This window comes from Echinococcus granulosus (genome assembly GCF_000524195.1).
Source record: "Echinococcus granulosus chromosome Unknown EG_S00009, whole genome shotgun sequence".
NCBI classification, from domain to species: domain Eukaryota; kingdom Metazoa; phylum Platyhelminthes; class Cestoda; order Cyclophyllidea; family Taeniidae; genus Echinococcus; species Echinococcus granulosus.
The window spans coordinates 1,110,334-1,132,010 of record NW_020170389.1 but is presented as its reverse complement, the minus strand read 5'-3'; the positions used below and the strand labels follow the sequence as shown (position 1 = coordinate 1,132,010).

General features: G+C 38.9%; 1 protein-coding gene across 1 annotated transcript in view; it reads left to right on the top strand. All coding sequences in view use genetic code 11, as the record gives it.

Annotated features, from left to right (window-relative positions):
• The window catches only part of EGR_02137 (Nuclear pore complex protein Nup107), a gene marked incomplete at both ends in the record, with an annotated part of 29,194 nt that extends 8,275 nt beyond the window's left edge, over positions 1-20,919 (top strand). Inside the window, 12 exons of the mRNA XM_024491386.1 lie at positions 968-1,141; positions 2,378-2,728; positions 4,068-4,161; positions 7,060-7,184; positions 7,330-7,514; positions 8,618-8,759; positions 9,337-9,484; positions 10,764-10,941; positions 13,376-13,702; positions 15,400-15,685; positions 19,541-19,867; positions 20,722-20,919. Coding sequence (XP_024354239.1) covers positions 968-1,141; positions 2,378-2,728; positions 4,068-4,161; positions 7,060-7,184; positions 7,330-7,514; positions 8,618-8,759; positions 9,337-9,484; positions 10,764-10,941; positions 13,376-13,702; positions 15,400-15,685; positions 19,541-19,867; positions 20,722-20,919 — 2,535 coding nt within the window. The remainder of the gene's footprint in view (positions 1-967; positions 1,142-2,377; positions 2,729-4,067; positions 4,162-7,059; positions 7,185-7,329; positions 7,515-8,617; positions 8,760-9,336; positions 9,485-10,763; positions 10,942-13,375; positions 13,703-15,399; positions 15,686-19,540; positions 19,868-20,721) is intronic.
• Positions 20,920-21,677: the final 758 nt, after the last annotated feature.

Sequence of the window (21,677 nt, the reverse complement as noted above, 5' to 3'; positions counted from 1 at the left end):
TATATGACAAATTGAGTGTGTGACATTGATATGGCAAGTATAGCCGGACAAAATTACACCAAAACTTTGTTATTTTTTCTTTTTACGAAAATGGTTATACCAAGCACAGCGTGACATTCAAACACATTGAAAAAAATCGACATAACTTTATTTTGTGCTAAATATTTTGCAAATGTGTTCGTTGGGTTTTGCGCGGTAGTGCTTGAACTCGACTACTTTTAGAGGCTGAGGTTACTGTGTCATTTGTGCAAGGTCCATCAATATCAGAATTACAGTGTTTCGTAAGTGTAAGGATCGTTTTAGTAGAGGTTGAAAGGATTTACGAATTGTAATTGGTGCAAAAATCTACCGATATGCGGGTGTTATTATTACAACAGTGGTAGTTTTATCGTAGAAATTTCACCACCTTTGTTATGTATCGTCTTTTTGGCTGTTGAAGGGAAACCAACCTCTAAAATTTTCGTTGTAGTATGTGCAATTGGACAGGCTTTCATTTATATAAGTTGAAATAAGTAAATTTTCAGGTGATTGTAGGTTCATTCTGATTTAGTTCTGATTAAATACCCTTAAACAACTTATTACGGATTTTGCGCCTGAACGTCAAACTGGCTGCTTTTATTAAAAGTGACGGATCTCTAATTTTTGCCTATTTGATATAAGAATAGACCTGACACCATCAAAAAATTTAAGTGAAAGTCACTCTCACCATTGATCAGTTCAGTTATTTATAATAGCTTTGGTAGAACGAAACTTTAATTTCCTTTATTTTGAGGTTTCAATGTTTCACAAAATACGGAATAGTGTGCATTAAACTGCAACTTCTCGAACGATTTATATTTAAAAGGCTTTTAACTTGTAGTTTGGTCTAGTCTCGAAGTTGGTAACGAGAGGTAACGCTATGGGGTGAAATTCTAAGCTGTATTTTTTATGGAATTGATCGATTTCCTCTATTTTGCGCTTTTTTCAGGAGGCTTTCGATCAATGGTATGTGCGCATAAATTCGGAAAAGCCAACTCCTCCTGCTGTAAACAGCGCTGGTGTTTTCGGTTCTTTGGCGGAGCGTGTGGCTGCCGAAGAGGCGGAGAAGAATTTTAAAGCGCACCTCGAGTGTTGGAATCATGAAGTCGAGCTCTCCACCTCGGTATGTGCACGCATTGCACCATATCGCTCGTTGATCTAGTCAAGTGGCACCCAGAAACGTTAAATTTCCTCTTCGTTATGTCCCATATCTTGTAGTAAATATTTTTTTGCATAAGCTTGACCTTTTTGTCTTGTCTACGCTAACTGATTTTCGCTATTCTCATATTGGAAAACGATCGGGAGTAGAAAGATGAGGGGGCAGTGGGGTACTAATAGTCTCCTCCGTCTGGATGCATTCTGTCGGGTGTAATTAGGAAGTAATGAATGATATCCGAGAGAAATTATTTTTCTATATTTTTGCTGCGCCCACCCGCTTTTTTCCTTTCGTTTGGTTTCCCCATCATCAGTCCCCAAATATTGGTTTAGGTAACAGAATGCCAGTGATACTAGCTCAACATTTTTCGTGCATCAACCTCGGTTTTGAATGGGAACGAACTGTTCTCCATTTATAGCAAAGAACCCATCCTAAACTTTCCATAAAAATTACACATTTCTGGGCTCAAGCCTCATCTTTCATTTTTGGATGAAAACTACTATAGCTCTCATTGCAAAAGCACTACATTTTAAATTGATCAAAAATTTGCTCGCGTATGCAATTTTGTCTCTTCCTACGCAGGGACGTTTTCCTCTCTGTACTTAAAAAGAAGTCTTTATTGTATCATTTCCCTGGAATTTATTATTTACTTGGTGTGCGGTGGTGAATTCACTCATTTTTTCCTCATTAATCCTTGGCTGAAATGCAAAATTAACTATTTGATTTTGTTTTATGTACGCTACTCTGTTTAATGTTACATTGGTCAAATTTTAATGATATTTTCTTGCGTCTTAAATTTCATGAAAAAAATAGCTCATTGATTTTAAGTCCTAGCCCACATTGGATAACGGTTTGTTTCTGATTGCAGTCTATGCACGTATTACTTATGTTTTAATTGTAGAAAAAGAGCTCCCTCTTTGTTGCTAAGGCACAGCATTTGTATATTTTGGAAATGTTAAGTGCTTAATTAGTTAATCTTTTGGCATGAGTAATTCTCGTGCTATCTCCGAAGGCGCTAAAAGTAGATTTCTATGAATAGCTTTATGGTAATGATGCAGAAGGATTTTAGAGTAGAACCATGGGCGAAAATTATAGGCATAGATATGCGGTAACTTTAAGTTTATCAACTGATAGGCTACATGGCTATAAACACGCCATACTTTCTGGAGTGATTGAATTTTTAACTGCCTGCGCACTCTGCAGTCTTTGGTCAGGCAACTGGAATCTTTGCTGACTTACGAATCACCTGGGTGGTTGGTGGACGCAGCAGTTCTTCATTCCAATGCCACGACTAGCGAATTCGATGTCACTGGCATGTTTAGCTCTGCGGCGGTGGTAATGGAGCAGGATGAGGAAGGGGGGACCGAGGAGCTGGGTATCGCTGGTCTCGGGGACTCCCCACACTCCCGCAAGCTTCAGATGATCATCCTTCGTGAGACCTGTCTTCGCGAGGTCGTCTTCATGTTGATCAAGGTTTTCAAGCTTACTGGTCGCCATGCCGAGTGCGTTCGTCTTGCTGATCTCGTGGCCAACTCTCAATTTGGGATTTTTAAGGTGCGTTGACCGGATCTGTCACCAAACTCATATTTTTTTAACTATACTACTATCGGAACATAATTTATTGACAAAGCCTGCCTATTTTTTGATGTCCGTATAAACGGTGAAATGAGGGTATATCTCTGCTTGCACCCTTTCTTACTGCCTACTCTAATTTGCGCCATACATTTATGCTACCTAATTTGTTAAATTTTTTTGGTGGCGCTTATATTGGGAATGGTTGGGTGGATAAATCATGGGGTATTAGGCCGTTTTTTTCATGCAGAACTTTAAATTTTGGAAATTTTGGAACGTTTAAAACAAACATCGACGACGAACTTCTTCCTAAGCGAATCAGTCAAAATTAAATGCGTGTCACTCTATTGTACTTTGGTCAGTTTTGCTGCAGGTACAAACATCTGAGATGGAGTAGTAATGTCATTTGAAGGCCGAATTAAAATACTTTTATGAATCGAATTGACTGTTATTTTTATTTAACCCGTGAAAGCGTTCATACAACACCGAAATCAGGTGCAAAGGTGGTCGTTAGTTGAAAAAAAAGAAGCGGCACGAGATGTATTGCATCCCGTTTTTGTGGCATTCCTCTCATTCACTTCCACTCAAAGAAATATCTGCAATGTTAACCGCATCTGCGTTTGACTTGGGGCTATGCAGAACTTGTTGTCAATATCCATCTCCTTTGCTGTCTGATGCAATTATCACATCCTCCTTTACATTGTAAAATCCCTCATAGGTGGTGCGGCCTAGAAAAAATGCCGTTAGTTTACATTAGGTGGGAGAGGATGGCCGTTTCTTGAAACTGTATATCTGCTGCCAGTATTCTATGGGCGACATTATCGGTATTTTTGTGGTTCTTAATGTACGAAGCTGGTTCCAATCACTTTCCCTAACCTTAAGTGGTCTACAATGGTCTGCTCACAATGCCCATTAGGTATGCTGTTGGAATGTTCTTTGAACGGTGTGACGCAAGTTTTTTTAACAATATGCTTTTATCGTTCTACATTTTCAGAGAGTTTGTGAGAGTGAAAGAAAAGCGAAAAGGTGTTTTGTATGTATTTGAACGAGTCTTGTAAGTTGGCGCCGGTTGAAAACTACCTGACTGGTGGCGGCACCTTTGATAAATTTGGAAAATGCCGTATAAAGCATCCCATGTGAGCGGTAATTAGCGTTCTTAATCATTACCACAATGGGGAAATTGAGATGCAAATAGACAGGTCTAGTTGGCGTTGCTATTATTCTCGGTCGGTAACAGTTGGAAATAGCTACCATAATATTTGGGAACTTTTCTTGCATTGCCATCACAATCCCGTAACAGCGACTGTTTCTTTTTTTGCAGCTCTTCAATGAATGCCAGATGCAGACGCTTCTTGAGCAGCTCCAGGAATCGATGCTTCATCTGCAAGAGACCTGTGGTGATGCTCTTGGCTACAGTGAAAATTGAGTCCAGATGTCCCCACCATTGTAATCTCAATTCTTATACTGTACTGTACTTTTTGAAACATTTTTGGTTAAATATAATCTGTTTCCGGGATCCGCTTTTTCTGGGGTGTCTGTAAACTCTGCCGTTCTCCTATCAGGCATCGGTTTCAAAACACTTGTTAGCGCCTTTGCTTAAACATTTGAAAGCAGCCTTCCATCAATTTTGTCTGCTTATTTGTGGAGCCAACCAGGCACGCACACACTCAAGTAATAATCGGCTTTTCACGCCATGGCCAAGAAAGCTCTCTTTTTGATCCAGCCGCTTCTTAAACTTATCCGATGAGACATTTATCAAGCTATCCTTATGGTTGTTGATGTTTAGCACTTTCCCGTACTTTCCTTTAGTGATGTACCTTTGTAGTCTTGCTTTATTTTTCACGAACAGCTTAATTGGGTAGACTGAAACAGCTAGATTCTGCACTTTTGATTGTTCCTAATTCATTTTTGACCCTTCTGACTTTCCTTGACAACTACATTAGAGCTGAGTTTAGTTTTGTCCAATTTATAGTAACTTAAACGATTCTTGCACTTCCCGGGGTACTGATTCAAGTGGCGATAGTTAGCTTATTTTGGGTAAAATATCTCGAGACGAACTAGCGTTACTAAGCTAAGCCTAAAGTTATCCAAAAGAGTATTTTGATATATCCTCCGAACATTTCCCTTCCTTCTCTACCGTTTTTTATTCAACCAGCAACCGGTAACTAGGTTGGAAATAATCATTTCACTACTTTTTCCAATGAGAATGCGCTTTATATTTTGGCCTGTACCTGGGTTCACATTATTAAGTTTTCACTTTAGGAAGCCACCATGTGTCTGCCTTAATTTGGCTTATTCTTCAATTCAAAGTGCTGTTGCTTTATCTTATTTTGTTACATATGCGGTCTCAAAGTAGCAATTTCTCTGAGGAACACTCCTTGTTATCGTTTCCTCCCTCTCTCCAAATGCAAGGGTGTATTCACTCATTTTTTGACATTTACTCGTTGAAGTGCATAATTGACCCACCCACATCGTTTGTTTTACAGTTTCGATTGATGAGGAGTAGCTTAGCCACACTATTACACGTCACTTATTGTCGACTGGCGTCTGTGTGTCAACGTCCAATTTCCACTCATCCATTGTTGGGGTTTTTCTGTCAAAGCGAAGTCTTGTAATTTCCGTTCAACTGCAATGTGGATTGCTGTCTCATAGTTCTAGGGTCTACCACCGACATGACTGGCTTATTGCAAATTATTTTTAAAAATTTATGAAAGTCGTGTATTTTGCGTTGTCTTATTTGAAAGCATTAATTTAACTCAGTATTTTCGTTTTCATAAATTGCTTCCCTTTCTCATCGATGTAAATTTGTACCACTCGTAGGTCAGTTAATGAATATGTGTCGATCGGTTATCAGGTATTGTGTTTTACAAATATTTGGTGCCAGTTTTTCATTTCTACGACATTTTTTTATGCTTTCAGATGGCTGCTACCGACATTATCCCAGCAGGATGGTAAGCCTATTGGGTTATGCTAAAACAGAATCGATTTACTTTTTTTTCATCCATTGATGTTTTAACACTTTTTGGTACTGTTAACCACTCCTTGCAGGTCGATTTCGGGAAAGTTTCATCGTCTTCTGTCCCAATTACCGAGTCAACGAGAAGTCTTAGCTCACCTTCTCAATGTATGTCGTTTCCGAAATACATATTATAAGCTAAATATTTCAAAGTTTCATTACTGAAAAATATGGTTGTAACTAGGTCTGTCTGTGGGTAGAATTTTCCATCTTTATGTGCCACTCATTTTAACAAAAGTATTTGTGCTGGGTGCTTTCTATTAGATGGAATCACGCGCTTTTAAGCAGGGTATGGTTTTATTTTTTTATTCATCAAACTGAAGATATTAACGAAAGATCTGGAAGAAAAAACACTTTCTTGATGAAGAGGACTTTCCTATTTTCCGATTCAGCTAAGCATGTACTTTTAATTTCCGGCCGCATTGTATTGGAGCGGTCCCTTGTTTGTCCGATTGTCGGCTTTACTTCCGGTTTGGAGTAGGGGATGTCATAAAATACTGTCAAAAATGCCTTTCATTCCAATAAAATATTACAACTTCGAGCCTCTGCTTTTACTTTTTCCAAATGCAGGTGTTATTCTGTGTTTACAAAGTGGTGTCCGGCACAAATATCTCTTTCCACTTCACCTGTCGTGGCGGTGTAGTTCGTTTGATTACTTTATCGTTTTTTTCTCACTCAATTGTTTTTGATTCAATTTTCCAAATTCAGTCTTCCATGCGTCACGTATACCTATGAGTTTAACTAGTTGGATTTAAGGTAATCTTCCAAAACTTTGTGAAGATCTACTATATTGTCTTTAGATGTTATCGCTTCATTCGTAGTGTTATGTAATCTATACATCACGTTTGGTTTATAATAGGCATGTTTGTGGGGTCTACGGTACAATACTAACATTCAAGAATGAATGCATAGAATACTACATGCCTCAGAGTAGGGACAAGTTTATATTACCATACTTTCACAAAAATGAGTTCAGTACGGCCAATTAATGAAACTAGTTGCATAGTTAAAGTGACAAGATTTGTGCACTGCTCGTCTGTTCATCCTAGAACTAAGAGGCAAAAGTACAAGGGATTAGTTCATGTGCGTTGCAATTTTCCACACCATGTGACATAATAGGTAAGAATAGTAATAAATTACCGTTTGTTCGTGTCTACCATTATCGCCCAGTGGAGCAGTACAATTAACTTTTTCGAGTGAAGAAGGTATTTCTTAATTTTTCCGTGCTATTTTTTTGCTATATCAAATTATATTCAACTACTGTCACTTTTGTTAAAGGGATTTTCTTTACTGACAGCTCCATTAGCTCGTCTGTTATTCTTACAATGCGAACCGGAACGAATCATCTCTTATCGTATCTTTCAGACTGACATGAAAGAGTACGGTGTAGGATGGATTGAATCGAAGAGGGGCAAGGATTCGGTAAGGAAAGATTTTGGTTTCATTAACTGTTGAGATTCATTTTTCCCATTAATACTACTTTTGGAATTTTATTTACTGACTGTTCAAGATTATTTCTTTTGATTGACAAACTCTGGTGGATTCGAAGTTTTGCTGTCTGCTATAGCTGGATGCGGATGGACGGGTGCTTCAGATAGCTCGTGTACGTAATATTGCCATTTCGGAAGCAGAGGAGGATATCCAGACCGGTTTAGGTAACACAGGAAGCGGTCCTCGCCTCCTCAGACTGACTTTGACAGATGGAAAAAGCAATATCTCGGCTCTGGACGTTGATAACTCACCCAAACTTTCGTGAGTTTTCCTTCTCCTCTGTGTGCTTTCGCTGTATGCACCAAATTAGCTGCACTGCTCCTCACCATACTTACAACTCGTATGCACCGATTTGCCATTTTCGACTTTCCAAAAATTTGTGAGATTTCAAATGTTGTGCTGCTGTTGTAAATTTTATGAAGCTCCAAAGTCACCTTTATGTTGTGGTGTTGTTTCTTAAGCACAATTTCGCTCGACTTACGCATAACCTGCCCATCGCATTCATCTTTGAATTCCCTATCGATTTAGATTATTCGCGAATAAACATGGTGCATTTATTCTCTCAGAGGATTGTATTAGTTCTTTCTCAAACATTCATGATACTTGGTGGTGACAGCCGACGATCCACAGGATGGCTTCGACCTATAATCTTTTAGTGAGATTGGAGATCACTGCCTGGTGGTTTCGCCTAATAAATAAATTTACCTGAAATAGTCCTTCTTTGGGCGTTGAAGTGGTCCACCCAAATCTACACCTTTTGTATGGTTGGGCGCCACTAAACTCTTACTTTCGATTGCCATCTTGTAGGTATCGGCAATCGTCGTTTTTCTCTGATATGCTACTTTTTGTTACTTTTGACTTTCCCCTAGTCTCGTGATGTGTTCAATCCATCGTAGTATCTTTTCCGACCGTTTTAAGCGAACCTAATTGTAATTGACATAGCTAAATTATAATTTCTTCGTGATTTATCCTTCTCTTGCACTTGTAGGCCATAAGATTCTGTGATTGCCATTATCTCTGACCACAACCAGTACCATTTCAAGTACGAGTAGTATTATAGTATCTTGGACTAGTTTTTCATTTTTCGTGCTTGTACTTTTTTGTCAGAATCTGATTAGTGTGCTTCACTACATCTTTGTTTGCCTTCAAATTTGTTCAAACTACTTAATCTTGCCAAAGTGTAGGTTGTAAATTAAAAATATACTTTTGCAAGAAGACAAAAAATGCAAGGAAAGCAAGGGGTTTGTCATTGATAGGGGTGAATGTGTCACTTTTTAAAAATAGAAGTTTGGATAGATCTTATTTTTCTGAATCCCTTGCCATTACCTTCAGTAGAATCTATGGTAAGCTTAACTTGGGTTCAGAATTGAGACGCCGCCTGGAACTAAAATTCGTCTGAGCGGTCGTGTACAGATTCGCATTGGTTTTCTCATTCTCCGACGCAACAATTTCGAAGTTCTTCAGGGTTCTGTCAGCCTGCTTTGTCGAGAGTGGCTTCTCACAAGGGTAGGAATGTTATTTCAATCTGCTTTTCCCTTTGCCTCTATTCGGTTTAATATCCTTTAAACATTAAGTAACGAAGTGTAGGGCTTCGATGCAATCCGACGATCTAAACTCTGAACAAATCTATTCATCTAGTAGGAGAACGTACATTAGATGGGTAGATTTGGTATCCATAACCCTTGATGTAAAGTCATTATTTCTATTATCTCAAAACTGTAACAACGGACTCATTCTAAGAGTTCGTTTTGGGCTAATGGCAGCTCATGTGTTTATGCGTGTATGTGCTCCATTTGTTTGTCTGTTTGCATCAACTTTCAAAGTAGTTTGATTTTAACCAGTTATGGCCACACAAGAGCTGAACTTTATTTAGATTTGCTTGTTTGAAATATTTATCCCTTCAATTCCTATTTTCGTCGCAGCTTAACAGCGCAATTCTTTATTAATGTGTTTAGTCTCATTCAGTGCTCTCCCCCGTCATTTCTTAGCATATGAACTGCCATTATCGTACCCTGCCCTGTTCTACACCAGCTACTCAATGCGCGTGGGCTCTGCAAAATTAGGCATCCACGCTGATTTTTAGGACGCAAAAGGAGCGCGGCGCTCCCACCGTACTGGACCTGACGCACCGCCCCCGTTTGTCGCCTTCGACACACCAGAGGCCTCCGCCATGGTCGACTCACACAACGAATTCCTCGATAACCTGTGGAACAGAGACCGCCGACCCAAAGGTTTGTCATCTTTTTGCCATTCTCGAAAATGCTTGGTCTCATCAGCAGTTTAATCAAATTTCTTTCGTTATTTGTGCTCCAACTCTTGAAAAGAATCGTGTAAATTCTTAGGTTTTATCATTGGTGATAGTGACGTTGAATATTTTTCCGTTTATTATGTAGAGTTGTGTTTTATAGAAAGCGTCTTGAGTTATTCTTTAATGTATTTAACTCTACCAGAAGTTTATGTATGCTTGCCATCCTCTCTGATCATTAATGACGTTTACAAAAGGTGCCTTTTCCTTTTGTCTAGGGGACGTGTTGCTTTACGAGTAGATTGCTGTCTTATCAACTTTGGATTTATTTGAAGCTACTTATACCGATTTTTAATCCCATCCCTCACTGGCGCAGATTTAATGTTAATTTATTGGCACCGCATTAGTTGTCCAATACTTTAAGTAAGTAGTCTAGTCTATTACGCAAAAAAACCTACCTTGTTTACAATAAAGTAGTTATGTATTCATTCGTTTATCTGACTGTATATATTATAACACGTGTCAGTTGATTGCCGTGTACTCGCTATCGTATACGCATGAAACTAATGCTCGACCACGTCTAAGGAGGGTTTAATGCTCGACATTTAAAGTTTGGAATGCTTTCATCCATTTCGCCTCAAAGATATTCATCTGAAGAATTATTAACATGATCACACTTCTTTCGACCCTGTGGTCGTTGTGATTAACGATTACTAGAAATAATTTCATAAAGCAATCCTTCCCGAATGTGCTCCTAGAACCTTGATGGTTTGTTGAGTATTCACAATGTTTCAGTGCTTCTTGCGTTACGACAATCACGAACCAAAGAAAACATTGGAATCTCGAAATTTAGGTGTCGGGTGATTTTGGAGTACGTTTCAGACATTTCAGCAAGCCCAACGGATATTTCATGACTGCTGTGATTACAATTCTCGAAACGATGCATAGGATAAGAATTAATATTAACTGTCAACTGTTTTGTTAGTTGGAAAAAATTAAACAAAGTGAATAGAGCAAGCAAAGCGGTCATTAACTGTGTTAACCCATGGAGAAACCATAGCAGGTTTGTCTTCCATGATTACAGGCTAATCAAAGCCAAATTACTTGATGCAACCTATGTATGTGCCAATGAGAATAAAAGATAGCTTAAGTAAATTAAATACTTGATTCCTACTAGACAGTGTCTAGTGCTTTTTCCAACAGTTTTACTTGGCGTGGCTCCACATGCGTGAATAGTGTGTTTGTCTTCTGTTTGCACTCCACAGACACTTTTGATTCACTCAAATTGGCTATGAATGCCACTTCGAGGATCGACGCTGCATCGACCGGGGATGAATCAGACTTTCAACAAAAACGACGCGAAATTGTGGCTGATGCTCAGAACTCTTTGTCTATTAGTACCACTGCACTGGTACAGCACAAATTTAAAATTGGTGGATCCAAGTACGTACCTCCTTTGCCCATATTTTCGCTCTGCCCATCTAATAACCATGCTTGTTTTATTTCATGTTTGGATTCGGTTATATTAAACTTTTCGATCGCAAACTATCATCACAGGATTTAGAATGAATGTAAGAGATGTGCTCTCTGCCCAAGTTAAATTTGAAGGATGTTTTAATATGTTTTCTATGCGTCACTGTACTTTCGTCTCCCTATTCACTGCAATCGACAAAGCTCATTACGCTGGTTTCAGCTGACTCATTCTATATTGGCCAAACACAACAATGTTTTTTGGATTTGTGTTAATCTACTCAGATTAACCTTAGATCCCCGCCTTTAGGGATTTCCTTAGGAAAAAAAGAGGGTTAAATGAGTGGAGTCGTCCTACATTTATTATAATTTTTCGCATCTACTACATGCGTATCGGGGGATTTTGCCTAACGGTTTCCACGTATGAAAATGACTTAATGAGCAATCACGGAATCATAACGTTTTTGTCATCTCTACCTATTTGTATTACGCTGCTGTCCCACAACGTTTCAATATCTCGTGCTCTGATAACTTTGGATATACGAAAAATGTATTCGCATGAAGTTAATTTTGCTGATTGAATTATCTTTATACCAATGCTTAAGTATCAAGCAAAAGCCCTATCTTATCGCAGATGTCATTGAACGTGTCAACTATTTTCAGGACCACAACACCTTTCGCCAATGCGTAAAGAAATGCTGTAGAACAATCGAAGCCTCCCTATTTCCAGAAGCTTACTCTGACACCAGGTGTTTTCTTTCGACTTGTCATAAAAATTGAGATGTGAGGATCTCACTCTCTTGCAAGATTGGTTACGCTCAACTGCCTACAGGCACAATGCATGTTTTGAAGTGTTACCTTCCTCGTCAGTGTAATTCATGACTTTTTACCAAAGGCTCATCAAGCATATATATTAACCGTCGGGTCGTTTGCATATGAATTAGTATTGTTACACCTGGCGCTACACATGCATGAAGTGGCGGAGGGTGGTTTACGTCTGTAGTCCTTTTTTTGTTGTGAGCGAAGATTTGAAGCGTTTTTTTCTCTTCCGCTTGGGATTGTGTCCATCCTTTCGTCGTCTTCAAATCTGCATTGGAATTGTCTGCACACTATGAAATGTATTTCACCTTCATGGTATGTGTCAAAAATTCCATATTTTGAACAGAATCTAAGAAGTTATTCATTTGGGTTGGTGTCCAATCTCGTCTCGCAAGTGGTAACCCTGTTTCGCCGTAAAAGTCAAACGTTGTGACATTTCTTTTACTGCCTTCCAATAACTGAATTGTGGTTGATGAAGCATTAATGAACCCTAAAGTTCAGAATATCTGTCTTCGGGCTTGAGCAGTCGAATTTATGCTGGGCTAAAATGTCTCGGGTTTCTGCATGACTGATCCTCTAATAATCCCTTTTTCTTCGTCACTGATACGCCAAATCTCTCAATTCAGAGTACTTTTCATTGCCATTTTCGAACACCTTTGTTGAAAATAAGTAGATATTGCCTTTATTCATTGTCCAATATCCTGCCGACAAACGTCAGTGTTGAGTGAACTGTTTGGTCCCTAAACAAGCAACTGCCATTTTATAGGTTTTGGGGCAGAAAATTGCCAATTATTTAATCGAACATGTTATTTTACTATTATTTTAAGCATCCCACTGTGGATTTGGTGATATCCACATTTTCCAAACACAAACGGTTTTGCCTGCAATTGCACTAGACATTTTCTTCCCTTTCATAAGTTATACTAATAACGTGAGATACTGATACACCAATCCTATTAGTATGGTTGTAATAATTGGTGGCTATACGTCTTATTCTCCCAATGCCTATTCATTTACATATTCATCCTTGTTTGCTCCTGATAAATGAATAGCTCACCTTCGGACTTTCACCGTGCTTGCCATTGTTATGCATTAAAATGATTTAATCCAATTTTTCAACATTTAATTAATTTTTTTGCTAGCATGGTCACCCTTCTATGGTTAATGGAATGTAGTTTGGTTATGGAAATTGGAGTTGTATCATCCTGAAAGTGTGATTTTATTCTCAGATAAATTTTATCTCTTTTATGCATCATACGGATTACATGCTGTCCACGTTATTAGTTATCACAGCCCTCCTAATTTCAGAGGAAGCAACTTGAAAAGTTCGTGCAGTTGTTCTGCTGAAAAACAAGAAATTGATTTTTCCTGTTATTTTAATAAAGTTTATTATTTTTTGGATATTTTTAGTAAACAACGCATTACACATAAACATGAAATACGTTTTACTCCGAGTTAAAATGCAGATTCCCCTTACACGACGGCCTTACTGTACCGTTGAATTATCAGTATCTCCATTGAGTGTTGCTGCCTTCATGGTATACCAAATCCTGTGCAAGTGTCCATAATCATGTCTGATAATTAACAGTATCATGCATGCCGGGATTTTGCCCAACAGATACATAGCAGATGTACGATTGCTTGTCACTTTTTCCTGGCTAATTTACTCTATTATCTTGGCGACAGATGGCATCGATAATCTCTTCTCCCTCCTCCTCGCTTTCGCTTATTCACTCTCGTTGACCCCCTGCTATTCTGTTCCTGCTGGTAGCGGAGACGGCGGTATTGCTATTAATTGCTCCGGGCATCTGGTGTGTACACCAAACATTGAGGTGACTGAGTCATCGTCCAAGGACCTCTATATCCCACAATTCCATTCCCTTTCTTCCGCCCTACTCTTTAATAGGCTGGACCTGTAAATCAGCGGTGAATTTGGGTGAAAGCCGTCATGTTTTCCTAGAATTGTGGGGTTTATTGCCTCGATCAGATTAAGAAAAGGTTTTGGTGAATTATTGCAATCACTGTTTTTCACGTGTTGTTTAAAGTGAATACTCACATGGTTTGCTTTATTAGCCACTTTTGCATTTTGTGCTGGTATTCTTTTATCATTACGAATCCATCTGTATGCTTATTTAAATAAGAACATGACTCCCGTTTAATATTGAGGCCGAACATGGAATGCTAGTAAATCTGGTCTTTTTTACTATAGTCATTATGAACTTAAAATAGAAATCAAAATATAATTCAATTGATTTATAATCTGGTAGTCGAAAGATTTGAATTTGTCGTAGTTCTACCTAATGACTGTTCCAATGCTTTGAGCTCTCTTGAATGCTTTGTCTTTTTTGCACCTGCATATCGTTTGAGACTACCTACTGAAGGAGTACGTGTTTGTGTGCGTACCCCATCATATAATGCCACATTATTTGGAGGTAAAAGTGATTTTTGGGTGTCATTATTATCTGCCTCGATAGAACTGTACTCGGGAGAATGGTTATGATCACATGCACTGTCCCCTTCAAACTGTCGTGATGGGCATTAAGCCACTTTGTTATAGTCAAATATCACTTATCACCTAGTGATTTTACCTAGGAGAAGTAAAACGGCATCCAAGACCGTTGTCTCGGTGGTGATCATCAAGGCCACTTTAAGTGTAGTCTGGAGGGCCATTCAGCCCCATAGATGGTCGCGTCTTATCTCCTATTATTTATTAATGAACCATCTTTTGACTGCCACTTTTCCCAAAAGCGTAATGAATTTTGAATTGAGTAGGGCTTTGACTGCAGTCTATTGCACATCTGTCGAGAACTCACAGGAACAGCTTTAATAATAATAATGAGCAAGATACTCACTCGTCCTCTTCTGAGTTAGTCTTTCATCACGACCCACTTCCGCTAATCATTTCTACTAGGACTAGAAGCGAGTTTTTGTGATTGCCATCATGAAACCCAATATTTTGTGAATTTGTTATGCTTCTGATAAGCCTAAGTTACTGTATTGAAGAAACCACTAGTGTTTCAAAAATTTAAGGTTCTGAATTCGTTCAAGAAGTTAGCAAAATCAAAAATTGACAATTTGTCCGAACCTCGTTCGTACGAATTTGAGCTACTGTGTTATTGCCAGTCAATTTGGCCAGTCACAAAGAATTTTGTTCATGACATCGAATTCATCGGAAAAAAGTACCCCCAAACAGTTTTCGATTTTCATGTATATCAAGTTATTATTCACCATGGACAATAGACTGGCATACAACTTACTACCCCATGTCGACGGAAACCATACCAGCTGGAAAAAACTTCTTAACAATATCAGTTTACCCATATACCATGGCACAAAAATTTACCGAAAGTATAAAAAATAACTTGAAAAGCGTCAATGGGAAAATGGGATTTATTTAGGGCATGGTGAAATCGGCATCAATGATTTGTTTTCAGGTTTTTCCTTCATTGGCCTTTTCCCAAAACACTTGGTTGAAATACCGTGCAACTACAATGACTCGTTCTTTTGTATATGGACAAACTTGGATGCATATTACTTCTCTATAGAATTAATTTCAATGCTTTGTGATGATGGCTATTCATATTCAGTGTTATGTCCTTTTCCATTTGTCAGATTCCAACAAGCGCAAATAGACATGGCAGTAGAACGTGATCTCAACCTTGCCCAGCTGGTTTCCATGGGCTACCAGCCGCATGAAGCCAACACGGCCTTGGAGGAGTCAAAAAACAATCTAGATGGCGCCATCAATCGCCTCATGGTACGCCAACCTGATCGCCACCCCAGCTTCCCGTACGGGGCCAGGTCGGACGTAGAGCGCGGACGAGGTCATGGACGTAGGGGCGCTGAACGCAGTAGGAAATTCAACCTTGATATTGAGGAGGATCCACGCTTCGACTCGGTGAGCTGTGTGGCTTTTTTTCATTTTTTTGCGTAATTTGATTGGCTCCAATTTCTGTTCAACGATCTCAGTAGCTCGATATCAATCTAAAGCAGTTGTAAGAAACTTTCGTATCTGTTAGGTGTTAACATGTTTGAATGAATAAAACAGATTCCGTTGTTTCAATAACAAGTGAATGAACTTGGGGATTTATTCATTATTAAGTGGTAACTATTTTGGGTTTGCGGGTAACCCCATCCATCAAACAGGTAGTCTAGCTGGAACCGTTTTATTTACCGACTAAACTCTTTTGGAACAGATTTTTACTCGAAAATTAGGTGAAAAAATGACTCAAGGTCTTTTTCAATTGGGATTTTGACTGTGATTTGAAGGTATGCAAATCGCACTTGACGCATCCTCGAGAAACCTCACAGATTTCCACATCATGGGGCTAAGATTCGAAGCCTTAAAACCACAGGGTTTACGTGTGAGTTATCATTTCACAACTTAACATTTCGAAAGTTGGTATATACCACTGTGCAGTTCCTGGTAGCTTCTCGAAATCTTCTTAATAGATTTAGCCTGCTTTGATTGGTTATCAGGGGTATTATTTCATCTGAAGAGTTCAGCGCTATTATCATGTAATTTTTTGATTGCTCACTTTGAGCACAGACCTAAGGTAATGAATTACCTCGACGCCCACCAGTAAGGTGGATTGGACCGTGGATGAAAATGTCATTTACATAGACGCTTCCGTGCTTATTTAGATGCCATTAATCATTTGTCCTCAAAATAGCAAAAGGCGACGGGCAAACGTTGTTCTTATAGAGTTGGTAGAACTTAATTGTTCGACGTCCTCTAGAGTATAGGGGATATTAGGCATGAAAAGTATTTGTTTTAGAATCTAATGGATTTAAAGGCCAAGTGTGTGCCATATGAAACTCTTCACTATTAACTAGTAATTTGGAAAATACTACGTCGATAGCTCTGCGTCGTCTTGCTGCTGGATACTTTTACATTTGTTCAGGAAATAGTCCATATTTAGCATGCGGTTAGCATGAGTACATCAATAGCCGTTATTCGATTGTTTAAATGGGTGTCGAACTCGGTGGAAGATCCACGTTTTTTTCATTGTCATAGACTGTAGGTCACTTGAATAGAATCACACGGATCCCTGCATAAATTAAACATGGCGTGGCAACACTGTTTCGACAAGTGGTAATTGAATTAAAGGATGTCTTATTACACACGTCACTCATAATGCTCGGTTTCCTTAACCTTTGCATTTGGAGATATCTGCGTGATGAATAGACCGTGGGTGGAACAATTTTGTAGATTGACAGTTAGATCCTTTGGGATGAGGTTCTTATTAAAAGTAAACTTAAATTGAACCCATAGTTGTTTGTCTTGTTTTAGAGTGTATCATCGAATACTTCCAAAAAATAGCATTACGCGATCATACACGACTTGTGCAATATAACTCTGGTTCTTTTTATTCTAACCAAATTAGCGATAAAACGGTAGTCATACTAGGACTTGAATAATTACCTTAGGTGTAAACATCTCAACATTTCAAATACAAGCAATTCTGGGATAAAATTCTTCGGTATTTTGGGAAAGTCAAACAAATCTATGATAAATGATTCCTAGATGAATTACCGACACCTCATAATTGCTTAACGAAATGGGTTTGGCTTACTTCGACGAGGCATTAGGTAATGCGTCTCTTTCATCTCTCTCCGTTTCGATAACGGATGAATAGTCTGAGGGATTCTTTTAAACAAGCAAAATTGATGGATCCCTTTGGCATCCATCAAAAAGACAGGGCAAACTGTGAACAAAAGCAACGTTAGCGTTTCCGATTTTTTTTGAATGGTATTGTCCAGCTGCTACCAAAAACGTTGAGGCGATACAATTGTTAATGTTTTTGCTTGTACTATGAAACAAACTTGTTTTTGCTATTTTTACAAGCTAGTTTTATTGTGTTTGGCTTACTCTAAAGAAACGGACATGCCTCTTTTTTAGTTTGTTTCAAAAAATGTTTAAGTAGGGACATTTTATATTTGTCAGTTACTGTTTTTACATTTTAAGTAGAACTTATAGGTGTGTAGCTTGCGATTATAAGCTGGAATTCCTAAATGACAATGAATAAGTTATTTTTGGTATTCACCTATTAAACTCACCAGGATTCCGTATACCTTTTTGTATTTTCAATAAAAGTTTGTCAGCAGTAGTACCCTCTCCATTGTCGGTAAAATAAAAAACGTGATATTAGAGGTGCTATCTATGGCATGCAGAGCTTATCTTAGAGGGGTGAAGTTCTGATTACAGCAGTTTGGCCTAGTTTGATAGGAATTGTTAAATCGTATTACGTCCTAATCATTTATCACCGTTCATTAAGGGTTGGTTTTACTGGTAAATATCCTATTTTTACCTATTTCAATGAGGCATAGTTAATAATCCAATTTTATTAGGTCCCTCAATTAGCTATAGTTACGTTTTTTTGACTGTCAAATTCCACTACACTGTTGATGGTAAAAAATTAAGCTTTTGTGGCGATGATATCGCCTTCTGTTCTCTGGTTCCTATTGTTCACTAAATGTCGCATTCACTATTTTATTGAAAAAGTACCATAAGAAAGGGAATATTTATTGCAACGGAAATCGCATTTTGCTAAAACTCAATGAATAGATATTGAATTTCTGCCTCCTAAGGGGTAACTATGTTACATACTTACATCACAAAGGCTACATTGATCCATAGGTAGCTGTTTCTCATATTTAACTCATGACTATAGTTCTCTTCATTTATTCTGTCCGTCTTATGGAAACTCATTTGTTTGTTACTTTGAATCGAAGTTAACAATTGTATTGGTTGCAACTGTCGCCTAAAACGATGTAATTCTTTAATATCCTCGTATAATTTAATTTTTCCCATTTATCCACTCCCACTTGTTGGTTCCAAGCTAACACGAATAAATTAACGTTCGTCTAATTCACTTATACTGCCTACACTTTAGATGCAGCCGTTCATTTAGGCCAAGCAAAGATGTTATTAGTGTCCATTCAAACTGCCTCAGACTTTTCAGTCTAAACTGTGATGAAAATCGAGTAGAGGTATGAATTTAGGTTAGCTCTTAAGTGATAATTTACTTTTTTCTGTAAGGGTTTTAATAATCAAAACATCGGGATATTTTTCTATTGATCCTTTCTGCCCACCCACTTTTAGTGAATGGCATATTTGTATCTGAATCAAAATTTAAAGCTTTAAAGTTCCTCGTGCAAGGCGGATGTCTTAATGCGCTTAAATGAATTTCGACTCTCCTCTGTACACGAGGTTGTGAAAATATTTGCATGCAATTTGAAATTAGCTGTAGTTACCCAACGAAAAATTCTGCTCTGGTGGGATTAATGCGGTTTTAAAATTGTCAATTAACCGCTCTACGTCCCACTGGAGAAGACTATGTTCAGTTTGGAGTTGCACGATGAGCTTTCGGTGTTCTGTATATTTTTGTGACAACATCAAAATGAAAGATCTTACGAGCATCCTTTGGAATAAGAATGCTGTCTTCTACCTTTTAATCAATCCTCTATTTTGAATGACTAAATGGTCGCATCTATAATAATCGGATTGGATTGAGGGGAGTTATTGACAATAGACAACCTGATGCAGGGTCGGTATGCGGCTCTCAATTTATTCCAAAAGGCAATATAAAAGACGTAGGTCTGGGACTAGCTGTTATAAAGATATAGGAGGTCTGGCTTCTAGAAACATTTTTGGGGTGATTTGGGTCACAGGGGTCCGGCGTTGAAACTATGAAGCTTAATGTTATGCAACATTAGAACTCCAAGTTTCTTACCTTGTGTTCCTCTCTAGGTGGCAGCAGCTGGGAGGGCAGGTCTTCGAGGGAGGCCTTTGAGTGGACCGGTGCCTCTCTCCGAGTTCATGGACCAGGCGCTGCCTCAACGACCTGGTCCTTCGAAGCCCCTAATAACGACATCATCGGCACCGACGAGACTGCGCCTCGCTCCGGGCACAGTTCTGCAAGCGCGCGTCATGTCGGGCGACTACGAGGCGGCGCGTCTTGTCGGCCTCCTCCCCTCCAAGGTGGCTGGTGAGCGCGTGGCCCTGGTGGCCTATCTCGAGAGCGAGGAGCAGGAGGAGGTCCCCGTTAGCATGCTTCGCACTCTCGACAACACGGAGGTGGGTTTTATCTCAAAAGTTAGTGATTCGGAGCATCAAAGCTGTGATTTACACGGTCTTACTGGTCAGGTTTCATCCCCTTCAGCCTATAAAACGAAATGGCATGCTTAAATCAGCAAAGCTACAACTGACTTAAACTGTCCATAACACCAGGCTCATTTCCAGGCTGCCCAAAAATATAATCAGACCCACTAACTTTATGAGTGAATGATGCTAATTAACCAAGCTAATTGAATCCCCATCGCTTTCGTAGTACACAAAATTGTTGCTGCCCCAAACTATTGGCGTTTGGTCCATACCGTCCCTCTAATTTAAAAGTAGACTTTGTAAGCATTTCTCTGTTATTTCGCAGGTGCTGGAATCAGTGGTGAAATTCTAATGATGTAAGAGCTGGAGAGAGTAGATTGGTAAGCTGTGATGCGAAATAAAATGTTTCATCGTCAATACTTCCTTTAGGAGTTAAGATAGACAAATTTTAAATAAGGTTTACTGACTAGAGGCCTATAGATATGAACGTTTGTGGTCAATTTTGCTGATTTAAATCTTATCGTTCTCTTGTTAACGGTGCGTTCTTTAGGTGCTCTACTGGCACTACTTGGGGACTCTATTTGAATTTTCGATTACTAGATCGATCCCAGTTTGAGATTTTTTGCAAGACTCGTCAGTCTATGCACCGTAACTGGTGCTTAGGCGGTCGAGGAATAGTCGTTTTACATAGGGTTCTTCATTTTGAAATCCTATCCAGAGCAAGGTGCGGCACAATGAAGTAAATCAATCAATACATACTTTCCAAGGTAGATATATTATTTCTTCAGTATTTGTTGAATTGGATTTAACACATTTGATGTTCGTAGGTGACGGAAGACATACTTCCAGTTGCTCCGAGTTCCACTCCCCGCCACACAGAGACGCTCCATGGCAGTGGCGATATCAGAGGCAGGAGTGAAGGAAGAAGAGGGGCTTTTCTAACCCGTTTTCGAGGTGGTGGACGTGGCTGCAGCGGCATCTCGCAGCATAACTCCCGTAGTCGTGGATCTTATCGTCGCGGCTAATTCTACTTTGATGTGACTCAGTAGAACTCTTGATGCCTGAAACTGTGCTGCATAAAAGTTATCCTCAACTAGAAATTTTGTGCTTTGTTGATAAGACTTCCTGAGTGATGAGATATTTTCTGGTATTTTCGAAACGTTTCCGCACTGGTTAGCATTACCTTGATTTTGTAAACTTTAAGCCAAATTGAACTCGCTTTAAAAAATTGCTCCAGATGCTCCGTAACATCTGGGTGGACTTTTTTATCCCTCTCCGATTGATGGGCGGAGTCAATGTCAAAATGTAGCAACAAACTGACGACGTCTGTCAAACAGGTTGCTGGTTTTTTGGGATAGGATTTGTAGGAGTAAAAAGTTGGGAACGACTTTTGGTAAACTTAGTCTTTTTAATGGTACAACGCACTGGCAATCCATTTTAGCTAAAAGGATGAATTGAAAGCACGGGCCTTAACCGGAATTCGTGATGTTCGGCTGCAGGTGGGATCTTTGCTGGGTTGTGCGCTTTGCTATTTTTAAAAGCTTACTTTCTTTTTTAAAGCCAAATGGACTGTGGTTCAAATACATTCTTTAATTTGATGTACAAAGGTATAAAGATGAATCTCGTGTTTCACTGCTTCATTATTGTCGTTTATCACCTCCGGTCCGACATGATCCTATCTGTACTAGGAAAAAGTGTCAATAGCAATCTTTGATTGGGCTGTTGAAGGGAAAAGTTACTTATGCATTTAATTTCATAAGTGAGCCATTTTATGAGAAAGAAA